Below are 14,938 nucleotides of genomic sequence, written 5' to 3' on the forward strand. Positions count from 1 at the left end.
ACATGCCTTCTGAGGAAGTGACACGAGGAACTGGGTAGACAGACCTAAGTCTAGACAAGGGGACGACAGTTCATTATTTCTTGTTTCTCTGTGAGAGGGAAAAGGAGACTATAGACAGGCTGGCATTCGCATAATTCACTCCAAAACTGCTGATCGATGCAGCACATTACGAGGGACGGACACTGACAATGAATGCTAGCCAGTGCTTATTGTTTCCTTCTCTCTTGTTCTCTTCAAGGAACTTGGGGAGGAGGAGTGGGGAGTAGGCGGGAGAGTCAAGTTCAACTTCTGCTGCCTGTGTGGGCGCCCCAAAGCAGTACGGACCTCCACAATGAATATGCTTTTTTTTCAAGGAGCTCCTGAGAAGGACTCTTGGTTCAGTGTAACATATGGCATAAATATGATTAATTCACAATCAAACAAAATTCAAACCAGAGTGGAGAGGAGAAAGAATAGTGTTAGTGACAGAAGAAGCTGATAAAGCTAACCCGCAAGACGGAGCATACCGAGATCAAATTGAAAGCAGAGGGTACAGTCTTCCACTCTGGAGTTGTTGTTGGGGTTTCTGGGTAAATTTTACTTTAGTATTTTACATTCATTCACTCACTCGCTCATTCCTTTGTGCTGGTACGAGGGCTTGAACTCAGGGTCTGGGTGGTGTTCCTAAGCTCATTTGTTCAAGGCTAGAGCTCTACCACTTGAGCCACAGCTCCAATTTTTGCTTTTTTTTTTTTTTTTTTGGATGGTTAATTGGAGATAAGATTCTCACTGACTGTCCTTCCCTGGCTGGCTTTGAACTGTGATCCTCAGATCAGCCTTCTGAGTAGCTAGGATTCCAGGCGTGAACCTCTGACACCTAGCCTCTGGGTACATTTTAAAAAGAAAAGTCTGTTAGTGGCTGTACACTATTTGGCCCACTTTTCCCTGCATCTTTCATGAAGTCAGGCATTGGTTTGGCAGGGGAGGGGGCTCATCTGTGGGTCCATCTGCTCCCGCTCACCCACCCCCACCTGAAGCATCAATCTCCATCCTCCTGGTCACCAGAGCTCCTGCTTAGTGCCTCGTCACAGATTGGGAATGGTGACTGCGGGACCTAATCGTCTCTAACAATGCCAAAATAGGTTTCTCATGCAAATGCCCTTAACGAGAGAACAAAGGGATGGAAAAATCCGAAAACCTATCACATACACACCGAAGGTTCTTTACATTACCCAGTGCCAGTCTGAGAGCATTATTATTACTCTTTTGTTTTAAAGGAATCTTATATACTAGAACCATTCTTGATTCTGCCTTCTCTTTGGGATGATGTATAAATGCAGCCATGCTCTTACTAGGGGCCTCCCTGGCGCTCAGACCACACATCACCCTGGATGGCCTCAATGGACCATCGTGCTTTGAACAGATGCCGTGGTTGAAAGGATTTTCTCAATCACCCGCCTTCATCTACACATACTGCAATTACACATGGAAATCAATCTAGCGTTCTTTGGGAAACCCTCAGCCTGGCAGGGGCACTTCCCTAGGACAGGGTGTATGGGCTCCAGTGTAAGCCACCCCCCCATCTTTTCTGACATAGCACACTGGGCTCCTTTATGCCCCTACCTGCGCCCCTAACTCTGCAGGTAGTTAGGTTTTTGTTTTTTAAAGAAATTGTATTCTCTCTCTCCCTCCCTCCCTCCTTCCCTCCCTCCTTCCCTCTCCCCCGGCTCTCTGTATATGTGCCAGTCCTAGGGCTTGAACTTAGGACCTGAGCACTCTCCCTGAGATTTTGTGCTCCAGGCTAGTGCTCTACCACTTTGCACCCTCCTCCACTCCTGGCCTCTCTGGTGGAGAGATAAGAGTCTCATGGACTTCCTTGCTAGGGTTGGCTTTGAACCCTGAACCTTAAACCTCAGTCCCCTGAGTAGCCAGGATTACAGGCGTGAGCCACTGACGTCCAGCAAGTTTTATTATCTTTAAGTAGTTGTACCAGAGGTTTCATTTCAACATGTCAGACTCTAAGTACAATGGCCCTCAATCAATGTCACTCCTATCATCATTCCCCCCCACCTCTCCAGTGCCATCCATCCCCTCAATTTACCTAGCTCCATTTTCACATATGTCCATCGAATATGATGACTGCATTCACTTACCCTTCCTCTCGCCATTCGTCTGCCCTTCCTCCCTGACCTCACCCATCTCCCAACAACACAGCTTCCTGGAATGCATTTTGTTAGGCTGTCAGTTGTTCAAAGGAGTTACGCCATTGCAGCCCTCGCCTGTGTACATCACACGGCAGCCCATGGATTTCTGAGCAAGCTCGTGGTGCCCCACCTCTGACCTGTGCTTCCGCAGAACTTTACTAGGAATGCAAAGGAAGTGTTCCAGTGTGGATGCGAGCACGCTGCCTGCTCCCACGTGCCCACGGCCCCCAGCTGGACCAGGTGCTGCTTCTGATTCTAAACTTGGGCCACACACTGTCCTACTCTCCCTTTACTGCTGGCAACTCCTCCCTGGGAGCAGTCCAAATCCTGCCACCCCCAGACAGAGACTCCTCTGTTCTTATTTCCAGGGATCTCATGACAAGCCCCACTGGGGGGACCCTGACCACCACCCCAATCTCTGCCCTCCTCATATGATTTCTGTTAGGTGGGAGTCCCCTGAGGGGCAGGGGGCGGAGTCTATTACTCACTGGGAGGGATGGGGAGAGGAAGGATGGGGAGGGGAAGGATCTTACAGGGCCTGGGTTCTTTGTACATCTTTAGATCTGCACCGAAGCCAAGCCATCCCTTCATGCTCTCTGGTCTTAGAGATTTCTGGGCCATGGAGCAGAGGCTGGGGATTGACAAGACAGTTCCTGACTTTGCTCTAGAAGGTCTGGGCCTAGTGGTGGTGGAATGCTTCGTTGTTCTGAGTCAGTGCCACAACAGGTCAGCCTGATGCTCCCACAGTGCCTTGCGTGCCTTCATGACCAGGGCCTGCTGTCACTGAGCTGTCTCTCCATGTTCTCAGGCCCGGGAATCACAAACGGGCAGAAACTTTTACTTATCTGATCTCTCCCTCCTCTTTTTCATCATAATAGGAGAATATGCACAGTTAGAAAAAGTCTCTTTTCCAGCTTCCCACCTACCAGGCAGTGGCTAGTAAGGTTTAAGTGGAAGTCATTGAATATAGCTTCTGGAAAAGGTTTTTCTCTTTCTTGTTTTTCTTCCTTTCCTTTCCTTCTTTCTTTCTTTTCTTTTTCTTTTTCTTTTTTCGGTACCACTTCTGGAGTTTAAGCTCAGGGCCAAGGTGCCATCCCTTAGCTTTGTTTGCTCAAGGCTGGCACTCTACCACTTGAGCCACAGCTCTACTTCTGACGTTTTGGCAATGGATTGGAAATAAGAGTCTGAAAAACTTTTCTGCTCAAGCTGGCTTCACATTACAGTCCTCAGGTCTCAGCCTCCTGAGTAGCTAGGATTACAGGTGTGAGTGAGCTTCCAGTGTCTCATGTGGGAAAGCTTTTAAAAGGTATTTAATTCATCTGGTAGTGACTTTCCTTCCTTTTTCCTTCTTGCTGCCTAGAAGCTGATCAAGATGGCTGGATTTTGAGCAGCCATTCTGTGACCAGAATGTAATCCTGGATCTAGCAGGACATACTTGGGCTTGATGGGAAGAACGATGATGTCTGGGACAGAGATTATACTGGGGAGTCATCAGCCAATCCCATTGTCAATTTGCCCATTACATGAGAGAAAACTATTATCCCTAAGCCATTTGCAGAAGGTTGTTTGTCTTATTACTGAGAGCCAAATGCAGTTATGAAATTAGTTGAAGGCTATCATAGTAGATAGTATTTTTATGACAAATAATAAAGGTGCCAGTTAACTAATCTTGAAAATTCCCACAGTCTAATGGGAAGAAACCATAAACATCTCACTTAACAACTGACCTAGGCCCTTGGCCAGATAATTTATAGTCTGTTCTCCAACCTCACAACAACCACCCATTTTGCAGATGAGGAAACTGAGACTTGGAGGAAACAAAGCACTGACCTGAAGTTATCCAGCTATATAATAATATGCTTATTCTTGAAGTTAGTGGACCTGCCTGACCCCAAAACCCATGCTCTTAGTCTTTCCTGCCTCCAACCTCTTCTCCCACCCTAAACACACACAAAGTCCCTCTCAAATCACTCTGTGAATATGTCTTCAGGTTTCCTAAAATGGCAAAAATTCCTGCCAGTACTTCTGCTTACTACCCCACTGGTTCCAGAATGCTACCATCCACTTTCTCTGCCTTTTGACAAAAATAGTTTCCAACTCAAGATGTCTAATTATTTGCTTTAGTGAAGAAAAACTGGGGAAAGTGTGATTTTGAGGGGCAACATGGAAATATTAAAACCAATGACAAGAAAAACAACAGCCACATTGAGGGCTGGCGGAGACTTTTTTCCTGTAGTGTATATGCTACAATTATCTGCTAATGAGCAATTAATTCTCTGTTGAAGCCAATTCAGATTTGTTGAAGGACTCTGCAAGTCATTCACTGGCACACACAACTTCGTGTCGGACTCTGTGCAGCATGTGTGTGTGTGTGTGTGTGTGTTTGGGTGTAATTTTTTTTTTTATAAAAACAGCAAGCTTCATGGAATTCTTTAAACACTGTAGGAAGTAACTAATATATATCGATCATTTATCCCATGCTAGATGCTTCTGTGCTGCTCTAACTGATCTTCCACACACAATCCCAAGGCCTAGGCGGTTCTACCCCCATTTTCACAGGTAAAAAAAAAAAATCACAGAGGTCCAAGGATGGTCATGAAGCTGCCCTCAGGCCATGAGGCCAACAAGGGGTTCTAGACTACTCCCGGAACACCCTCGGATAATCCAAGGTAACTTAAGAGGAAATTGATTACTATTGTAATACTCTTTTTGTTTTCTCACATTTCATCTCCTTTCAAATGCATGCAAATTTTGTATTATATTCTTTTCTGTAATATAGACTATAATATAATCATGTTATGTTCGTCTTAGAGCAAATGTACCAAATTATTTATCAGCTGAATTATTTAACTTTCTGGAAACTGATCCTTGGAACAGAGGTGACTTGTTGCTTGGCTATGTTTTTGTAAATGTTCAGCCCCAGCCCTCAACTACCTGGATGAACCCTGGATTGAGAAGCACAAAGTCTAACTTCATGGGTCTAATTATTATTATGATTATCATTATTAATATTACTTATAACAGTTCTGGGGCTTGAATTCAGGGCCTGGGATGTTTTGCTCAAGATTAATACGAACACTTGAGCCACAACTATAATTCTGGCTCTTTGGTGGTTAATTAGAGGTAAGACTCTCACAGGCTTTTTTCTGCCCAGACTGGGTTTGAACTGGGATCCTCAGTTCTCAGCTTCCTGTGTAGTTAGGATTGTAAACACGAGCCACTGGCATCTGGCCAGGTCAAATTATTAAGATGTGTTTCAATACCTGGCTCAGGGTAGCTGCTGTGTTTTGATATGGTTTGAGTGGATGGAGGCGTGGTTCATGGTGAAATGGAAAATCTTTAAGAGATGGCACCTAATGGGAGGTCCTTAGGTCATCAGAGACAGGGCCTTATTACGGTGGTTCTTGTGGGACCCTGGATTCATTCCTGGGCCAGTGGGTTGTTAGAAGAATGGGCCTGACCCTGAACTGTTCTGTAGCTTCCTGTCTGGAGTCTCCCTTCCCCCAGCTCAGGCTCCCACCACAACATCATCTACCACCAGGCCCTCACCAAAGGGCTTCATCTTGGCGTTTTCTCCAAAACTCTGAGTTAAACAAACCTTTTTTTCCTTTATAAAGTTTCCCAGCTTCATGCATCTTGTGACACTACTAAAACTCAGATGGATCCAATAGTGTATCTTTGTTTTGTTAACCATAGTCTTCAGGAGGTGAATGCTGTCACATCCATAATATTAATTATTTCAACCCAACGAGAGTTTATGATGTGCCAGACTCAGTGGCAGCCATGAGGCTCATCCAACCTCAAATGAGGTACTGACCCAGAACAACGGATCAGGGAGGCTCAGCCACCCAGCTGAGGGACTGGACTCCACTCCACCCAAGGCCCAAGCAGAGGAGGCTCATTTCACTGACCTTATGAAGGTACGAAAGCCGGTGGGTCCCAGCTTCATAGTCCCCTTGATTCCCAGGAATCGGATAAACAGATTGGCCATCCTGTCCACCAAGCGCAGGTAGTTGAACTGCTTTGCGTACTTGGGGAACACCTGTTTGAGGCAAATGGAGGGCAGGTGGGCCTCAGGGCTGCTGTTGGCTCCCGCAGCGTTCTTGCTGTCCACATCTTCCTTTCTGGCTACTGTTTTTCCAAGCTGCTGAGACCTGAAGTAATAAGGAATTCATGATATAGCCTCTGATGTCTCCATTTGAGATTTCCAATAACCCCAGGGGATGTGTACTGCTGTGGTTTTTATTTTACAGACCTCAGAGAGGTGACTTGCCCCAGGCTCCCACCGCTCGTGTGCAGCAGCGCTGGGCTTGAACCCAGATGCAGTCGCCACTGGAAATGTATGCTTCTACTAGGCTATCAGCCTGTTTTCCCAATCCAGGAAACTTCCTTTACTGTACTCATGGCCCTAAGAGAACACTCGGCTATGAAGCAGGCTGGGTTTGATTTCAAACTCCTACTTGTGGGTAGTAATTGAATAATTAAGAAATATAAAAATCTCATTGAGAGCCTGGCACGAAGCCAGAAGCACAGTTCACTGAACAATTTGCAAAGATGCATCAGTTACCCAATTCTAGGAACAGGAACAATTACATTTCCTGGCTTAACTGTTTTCTTTATTTGGAACTCGTACCAAAAAAAAAAAATGATCAGAATGTTGTGATTCCTTAGTCTGCATATTTTATTCAGACATTATTCTGAGAGTCAAAGTTAGCAGTTAATAATTCTCAAATATCCACTGCTAACCCAGAATATCCTTTTCTTCTCCAGAACTGTCTAGCACTTTCTCATCACTCCAGATGTGTCCTCGCTTGAATGTCCCCGCTACCTGCCAGCTACCCAGGCAGGAAAACAGCATCAATGCGGGGCCCTGCTCCACCTGTCCTGCCTCCACAGCCAGTTTTACCGCCTTGGTCTTGAAACCTGCTCTCACTCTGCCCTGCCTGGCCTGATTTGCAACGTCCTGTCTTCCTGACTCCATCTTGTATACTGCTACCTAAAGGGAACCTCTTCTATTTATTTTTATTTTTTGGTGGCAGTGCTGGGGCTTGAACTCAGGGCCTTTCATGCTTGCTTAGCATTTTTTGCTCAAGGCTTTCATGCTTGCTTAGCGTTTTTGTTCAGGGCTGGTATTCTACCACTTGAGCCAAACCTCCACTTCTGGCTTTTTGGTGTTAATCGGAGATAAGAGTCTTAGGGATTGTTCTGCTAAGGCTGACTTCAAATTATGATCCTCAGACTTCAGCCTCCTGAGTAGCTGGGATTCTAGGTATGAGCCACCAGCTTCAGACTGGGGCTATCTGGGGGAGGCAATCCCTTGCTAACACTCTCTACTTTGCACTCCTTATTCAAGCACTCAAGGTTTGAATTCTTTTCCAGCCTCATTTCTAGTCCCTGCCTGGCCGGGCATAGCCTTTCCTTCTGGACTTTGAACACTGACCCTGTCTGCACCTTGCTGCCCAGGCCCAGGCCTGTGAGACCCTGGTGCTCACTCTGCTCCCAGTTCCCTTCCAAACTCAGTACCTCTCTGTGCTTGTAGCCTGCTTCCCTTTTGGGGCCCTGTTCTGCTGGGGCCAAAGGAAGCCCTCTGTCACCTGTGGGGACAGGACCCTAAGCCTATGAGACATGGTGGGTAAAATGCATCCTGTTTGACGATCTCATCCAGGGAAACTAGACTCATGCTCCATGGTACCAAACTCAATACCATTCTCTTCATGGAGAATGTTTCAGTGCACCTACATCCAGGAAAACACAATGTCAGGCCCCACACTGAGCCTGGCACAGTCTGTCACTTTCAGGACCCACTGAGTCTCCTTGGCCATGGATGCCCACTCTGTTCCTTGGTTATGTCCTCCTGTTTCCTGAATCCTGCCTGGGCCACTCTGGTTTTGATGCCAGCCTCTCCTGCTATGCTGTGAGCTTCCTGAAGGCAGAGGCCACACTTTATCCAATGCTCCTCCGGAGAGGGCCTTGCACGTCGCAGGTGCCTGGGGACTGCTCCGCTGGATTTGGCGAAGTGGGAAAGTTTGCTTTGAATAGCAATGTGAGCCCTAAAGAAAATATCAAAGTTCTGCTGCTTTATATCTTATAAACCCTTCTAAATGGGAGAAGTCATTCAAGAAATATCTTCCCTGACAATCCTGTCCAAAAGGATTGTCTCATGCCAGTCAAAAGAGCCTGTCTCCAGGAAGATCTCCCCAGAGTGAAGAGAGGGGCCCAGAAAACCTGCTCACTGCTCCTTCTAAGTGAGTCTCAACTCTAGTCTCAAAGAAGGACAGGCAGAGGACAAAACAAAGGAAAAATCCCCTTGAGAGCTCACCAGTGTGGCGGCTTTGGGAAGACAAATGCTCCCCCTGTAAAGGGAAGGAGCCGGATCCCCCAGGAGTGGTAAATGTTCCCTTGGGTGTGCCACTTTCCTTCAGCAAAAGTGGTTTTGTCATTGTCACCTTGAACACTTCAGATAGTAAATACTAGTCAGGTGGTGACTTTTTAGACGAAAAGAAGTGTTTCCTCACTAAGATTATAAAGAAGAAAAATGCAGGAAAAGAAGTGACACTCTTACAGGAAATTAGCTCTTCAATTGCTGGAGAAGTGGCAGATGCCGGCAGTATTAGCACTCAGGAGGTTTTTGTGAAGGGGAAATATACAGTTTGAACACACCAAACAACAATGAAAACAGCTCTGAGAATAACTCAATCCTCAGAGCTGTCCCACATTTGTGATTTTGTTTTGCTCTTTCTGCACCTTTGCATATAGTCTTTGATTCTATCCCTGGTAGGGAAACTGAGACTTGGCAAGGTGTCGCTCTCGTTGCTCTGGCCGATTCTGAATTGGGCAGGATTATGAATCAGTTTTTCTAATACAGCCCTCAGTCTGCCTTGTTACCTCCTCATTTTAAAGCACATCACACATGATTCACAGTGGGGCCATAAAACCTAAATGTAACACGATGGTTTATTTTTAATTACAAAGAACTTTTAAATTGTAATTGATAGCTGGGTGCCAGTGGCTCACACCTATAATCCTAGCTACTTGGGAGGCTAAGATTGGGAGGATTGTGATTTGAAGACACCCTGGGCAGAAAACTTGATGAGACCCTTTGCTGAGAATTGCTAGATACAATAGACAATAGATAGATACAATAGAGCTGCCTTAAATAGGCAGCTCTCTGCCCAGGCACATGCCCTTGTGGGTACAGAGACCCTGTCTTAAAAAATAATCAGCACAAATGAAGGCTGGAGTTATGGCTCCGCATGTAGTCAGAGCAACTGTCATGAAAGCATGAGGCTCTGAGTTCAAACCTGAAGAAGGAGGAGGAGGAAGAGGAGGAGGAGGAAGAGGTAATTTGTGCTCCTTGTAGACATTTTGAGACATATCCAAAGGAATCAAAATCACTTCTAATGCCCCAGAGTTTGAAGATACATGCATTAGTGTTTTGATGTCTATAGTTATCAATAGGAAAATATTACATTAAATTACATTAAATATTACATTAAAAACTTTGTGCTCACAATGAGATGTACAAGTCGTTATGTCGAAAAACAAACTTTACAACTTTGGTGTGGGGACGGTGGGTGGTGGGGGGATACGAAGGGATGGGAAGGGGAAACAAAGCAGGAGGCTGCAATGCTTGATAAGAAATGTGCTCATTACCTTACCCATGTAATTGTAACCCCTCTGTACAGTATTTTCACAATAAAATATATTTAAAAAATAAATAAAATGGAAATTCACAAGAAAAAAAAAAACTTTGTGCTCATCCAAAGTATCTTCTCATGGCACTTAGGTCAGATTTCACGAGCACATTTCCCATGGACATGTATATATTCCATATTAAGCCTGAACAAGAACATAATTAATTCCTTCTTCACTTAGATACTTAGTGATATATGAACTGGAGTGTGTTTAAAGACAGCTTGGTGAGCATTTTCCTTTCTAAGCAATGTGCTTCTTTTCCCAAATACCAAATGCTACAGCTACAGTGGCTTTGGAGATCATTCCACCCAACAATGTCATTTATTTTTGTCATGTAAAACATACACGAGAGTCTACCCAATTCACCATTTTAAAGTGTGCAGTTTGGTGGCATTTAGGACATTCATGAGGTTATATCATCATCATCATCATCATCATCATCCTCATCACTACCTAGTTCCAGAACATTTCATAGCCCTATCATTTTAGAGAAGAAACTGAAACCCTGGTCAGCAGGGACATTAGTAACAATAGATGTTTTGGAGATAAGAGTCTTACAGACTTTCCTGCCTGGGCCGGCTTTGAAACGGAATCCTCAAATCTCAGCCTCCTGAGTAGTTAGGATTACAGGCACCTGGCACCAGTGAACCGCTTAATTAATGTATCCAGGGTGGTGGCCTCAGCTAGGCCTCCACACCTACTAGTTTCCCAGTGAATAGCTTCCCCCGCATCCACTCCCTCCCACCCCCCCCCCCCCCACTACATCCTGACTCAGCAGAACGAGTCTGTGTTCTTTTGCAGGTTTCTGGGTCTACTGACATTGAACATCCCTATTCTTCTAGAAGTCCCGTCGGGAGTCTCAAGCCCACCAGCCAGGCGGTTTTATTCACCTAGATGAAGCGCTAACAATGTAGCTGATATATAAGCAGGGATGAAACAATGAGAAATGGTATCTTTGCTGGAGATAATTGCAGTGATCACATTGAGAGCCAAGCCATGGCAAATACTGTAAAATCCTGTTGTTACTTAATAGCATTTTAATGGAAATGTTGAGCTTATGAAATGAAAGCGACTGGTAAAGAAAATATAAATCAAGCTTATGAGTCCTTTGGGATCAGTTTGGTTTTTTTTAAAAAATGAATTGGGTATCTCCTTGATTCATTAAAACAAGGCAAAGAATTCTGGAATATCTTGTCTATTAACATTTTTTTTCAAATTAAATGGAATTCTTTTTCAAATGAAATGGAATTCCTTTTCATTAAAACTTGAAACGTTAACCAGGTGTTGGTGCCTCATGCCTATGATCCTAGCTATGCAGGAGGCTAAAATCTGAGGATCACAGTTCAAAGTCTGCCTGGGCAGGAAAGTCTGTGAGACTCTTATCTCCAATAAATGACCAAGAAAAAGTCAGAAGTGGAGCTGTAGCTCAAGTGGTAGAGCACTAGTCTTGAGTAAAAGAAGCTCAGGGACAATATCTAGGCCCTGAGTTCAAACCCAAGGACCAGCAAAAAAGAGAAGAAAAGAAAAGAAAAATCTGGATGGTTGAAAAACCACTTATCAGCCAGGTGCCGGTGGCTCATGCCTATAATCCTAGCTACTCAGGAGGCTCAGATCTGAGGATCATGGTGCAAAGGCAGCCCAGGCAGGAAAGTCTCCAATAAACTACTCCAATAAACTTCTAGAAAACCGGAAGTGGCTGTGGCTCAAGCGGTAGAGTGCTCGCCTTGAACTGAAGAGCACAGGGACAGCGCCCAAGCCCAGAGTTCAAGCCCTAAAACCTAGCAAAAATAAGTAAATAAATAAATGAATAAATAAACTACTTATTTCTGTTGTTGCCCAGAAAGCTTACTGTTAAAATTGCTACTATTAGCAAATCACAGCGACATATACTTGTAATCCCAGCTGGGAAGTAGAGATAGGGAGGATGGAGGTTCAAGGCCATCCCAGGCAAAAAGTTATTGAGACTCCATTGTGAATCAATAAACTGAGCATGGTGGTCTATTCCTGCCCTCTTAGCTATTCAGGATTGTGGTCTGATGCCAGTCTCCAACCCTTATCTGAAAAACCACTAAAGCAAAAAAGGGCTTTCAGGGTCCTTTATTAGAGATCTCAGCTATGTGGAGCATTGGGGGAAGCAGTTTATCTCTGTATCTCATCTGTTCTTATAACAAGTCAATGAGAGGTGTGAAAGGTTCCCCGTTGGTAGATTAGGGCCTTGAGGCCCCAAGAGGCCACGCAAATTCACACGCTTGGCAGTGGAGTCAGGGTTCGTGCTTGGGGCTCTCACCCCATGCTTAGTTACCTGCACAGTTCTTGTGCTCACCAGATCAGTGAGAGGACGCATTCCCGGAAATTAGCAAAGGAGGGAGGTGTGGTGAGATGGTATTCTAGTTCCTGAGGATTTGCTGGAATTCTCTCCAGAGAATTCATAGGCACCCAGGGCCCTGGATCCAAGGCTGAGGTGGGTGTGGTCCCTGCCACATAGTGGCCTGTGACCAAGGGAAGGGGTAAGACATGCGCGCGCGCGCGCGCGCGCGCGCACACACACACACACACACACACACACACACACACACGAGACGACGACTCTGGTGTTATGGCTGCCGGAGAGCCTGGTAGGCCCTGCTTTAATGTGAGAATGTGGTAAGCTTGCAGGCGAGGAGTGGCAAAGTCAAGCTGGTGGTAAATATAAATCTCCCAGAAGCACGTGTTCTGAGTTGAGATGGGAGAGTGGGGGTATCAGGAAACTTCTGGAATCGTCTAGATGGACTGTTTTGAGGCTGCAGTCCCACCTTTGTGCAGCCGAGACCCAGGGACTCAGGCATGGAGAGCAGGCTGGGCCTCTTGTCTTAGCAACCCCCGTGGGTGGTCCTGAGGAATGCCGCAGGAATCTAATCATCGCTGGTGTAGGTGACTGAAGATGAGGCCTCAAGGAGGAGGGCTGCAGTGGGCGTAGAGCCAGGGAGCCGGCGCCAGAGACGCTGCACGGGCAAAGACTTGGCAGCCTCTGCTTCAACATGGGGACAGAACGGCAGAGCACATCCTGGATTGAGTTCCTGGCGAGGCTGAGGCTTGGCAGGACAGTCCGGTGGGCAGGGACGGGGCATGGCAGAGGGATGTGAGCAGGGCCCCCGCCCCTGCTGCTCGGGCCAAGACAGGCACCTCTGTCACCGGGAGATTTCATACGTGCTTGTATCATATTGGCATTGCTGAAGAATATGCTAACCACGCACCAATGGAGTGCCTTAAATTAGACTTGCAGCTCATTTCAAGACTTGGAGGACGAAGTCACTAAAAATAAACATAACGATTATATAGCCCAGCTCTGTCACTTTATAAATCTGTGCCATGACAGAGGCCCCATTTGCTTGATGGGCGATGCTATGCAATTTGAAGAGAAGATGTTAGACTATGAAACAGATGAGGCTTGAGTTTCCAAAGTGACTGAGGGGGAAAGAAGGACTTAATGAGGAACCACTGTCTAATATTCAAGTCCCTTTAAAACCCAGACTCATGCACCTGCCCGGCTGCTCTGTCCCTGTTTGCCTCTAGCATCAAGTGTCATCTCCAGTGACAGACAATACTGGTAGCACTTCGTTCATGGAAGGAACTGCAGGTTAAAAACAAGGAATCCTACCTGGGCTGCCAGTGGCGCAAGCCTATAATCCTAGCTACCCTGGAAGCTGAGATTTGAGGATCACAGTTCAAAGCCAGCCCTGGCAGGAAGTCCGGGAAACTCATCTCCAATTAGCCACCATAAAAAGCTGAAAGTGGAGCTGCGACTCAAGTGGTAGAATGCTGAGCTTGAGCAAAAAAACTCAGGGATAGCACTCAGGCCCTGAGTTCAAGCCCCAAGGGACACACACACACAGACACACACACACACACACACACACACACACACACACACACACACACACCACACACACACACACACACACACACACACACACACACACACACACACACATGCAAAATAAACCATAGATAAAAGTACAGTGAAGTAGGCATTATGAGGAGACAAACTTATAGGCTTCTGATCTAGCATAGAAAGTCAGGCAGTCTCTGCTCCTAAACCTTGCGTTAAGTGGTTTCCACACCCAGGGGCTTTCCGGCCCTGAAAGCCCTGAGGGCCAGGTTACTGGTAACATTTCCTTTTGGCCTTGGCAATAATCTTATACATTAAATATTATAGACTGAGTATTCACCTCTACTCCCCAAATCCAAAGGAGCAGAATTCCAAAAAGTATCACCACCTGGCTCATCAACACCAAGCCCCAAGTGGAAAATTCTGCACCAAGAAACTTTGCTTTGTGCACAAATTATCTCCAGCCTATGCCTATAAGGAGTATATGAAACATCTATCTCATTATGCACATAGAAATATTTCAAAATCTGAAAGAAAATATCAGCAATTTGAACTGCTTCTGGACCTACACATTTTGGATAAGGAAATGCTCACCTTGTATAAGTAGTCCCCTTTTACTAATGAGAAAAAAAAAAGAGTTCAGAGAGGTCAACCTACTTTCTGAAGGTCACTCAGCTGTTTAATTGGAGCCCAGATTTGTTTGAGTTCAAGCCAGGCACTTTCCACGGAAGCATCTCAACCTGTTATTATGCAACTGCTTTAAACTTATTTTCTCCTCCCTTAACACAAGAGACAGAAGCTTCTCACTTTATGGGGGGTTGTGAAACTTAAGAGGAGGAAGGATGAAAGTGTACTGTCTATGCTATGAAGACAAAATGGAGGGCGTTGCTTAGAATAAAAATGAGCCTTGCCAGATGCTGGTGGCTCACACTTGTAATCCTAGTGACTCAGGAGGTGGAGAGATGAGGATCGTTGTTTGGAGCCTTCCCTGGGCAGAATAATCCTCAATTCTTATCTCCAATTATTGGGCAAAAAGCTGGACGTGGAGGAGTTGTGGCTCAAGTGGTAGAGTGTGGGCTGTGAGTGTAAACTTGAGAGAGAGCACAAGGCCCTAAGTTCAAGCCTAGTACTGGTGCATGTGTGTGTGCGCGCGCGCGTGTGCGCGTGCACACGTGCATGCGCACACGCGCGC

General features: G+C 45.8%; 1 protein-coding gene across 1 annotated transcript in view; it reads right to left on the minus strand.

Moving 5' to 3' along the window:
• The window catches only part of Ttll11 (tubulin tyrosine ligase like 11), a 226,743-nt gene that overhangs the window by 35,138 nt on the left and 176,667 nt on the right, over window positions 1-14,938 (minus strand). Inside the window, exon 8 of the mRNA XM_042678654.1 lies at window positions 6,095-6,337. Coding sequence (XP_042534588.1) covers window positions 6,095-6,337 — 243 coding nt within the window. The remainder of the gene's footprint in view (window positions 1-6,094; window positions 6,338-14,938) is intronic.

This window comes from Dipodomys spectabilis, unplaced genomic scaffold (genome assembly GCF_019054845.1).
Source record: "Dipodomys spectabilis isolate Male_0828 unplaced genomic scaffold, ASM1905484v1 ptg000046l, whole genome shotgun sequence".
NCBI lineage: Eukaryota > Metazoa > Chordata > Mammalia > Rodentia > Heteromyidae > Dipodomys > Dipodomys spectabilis.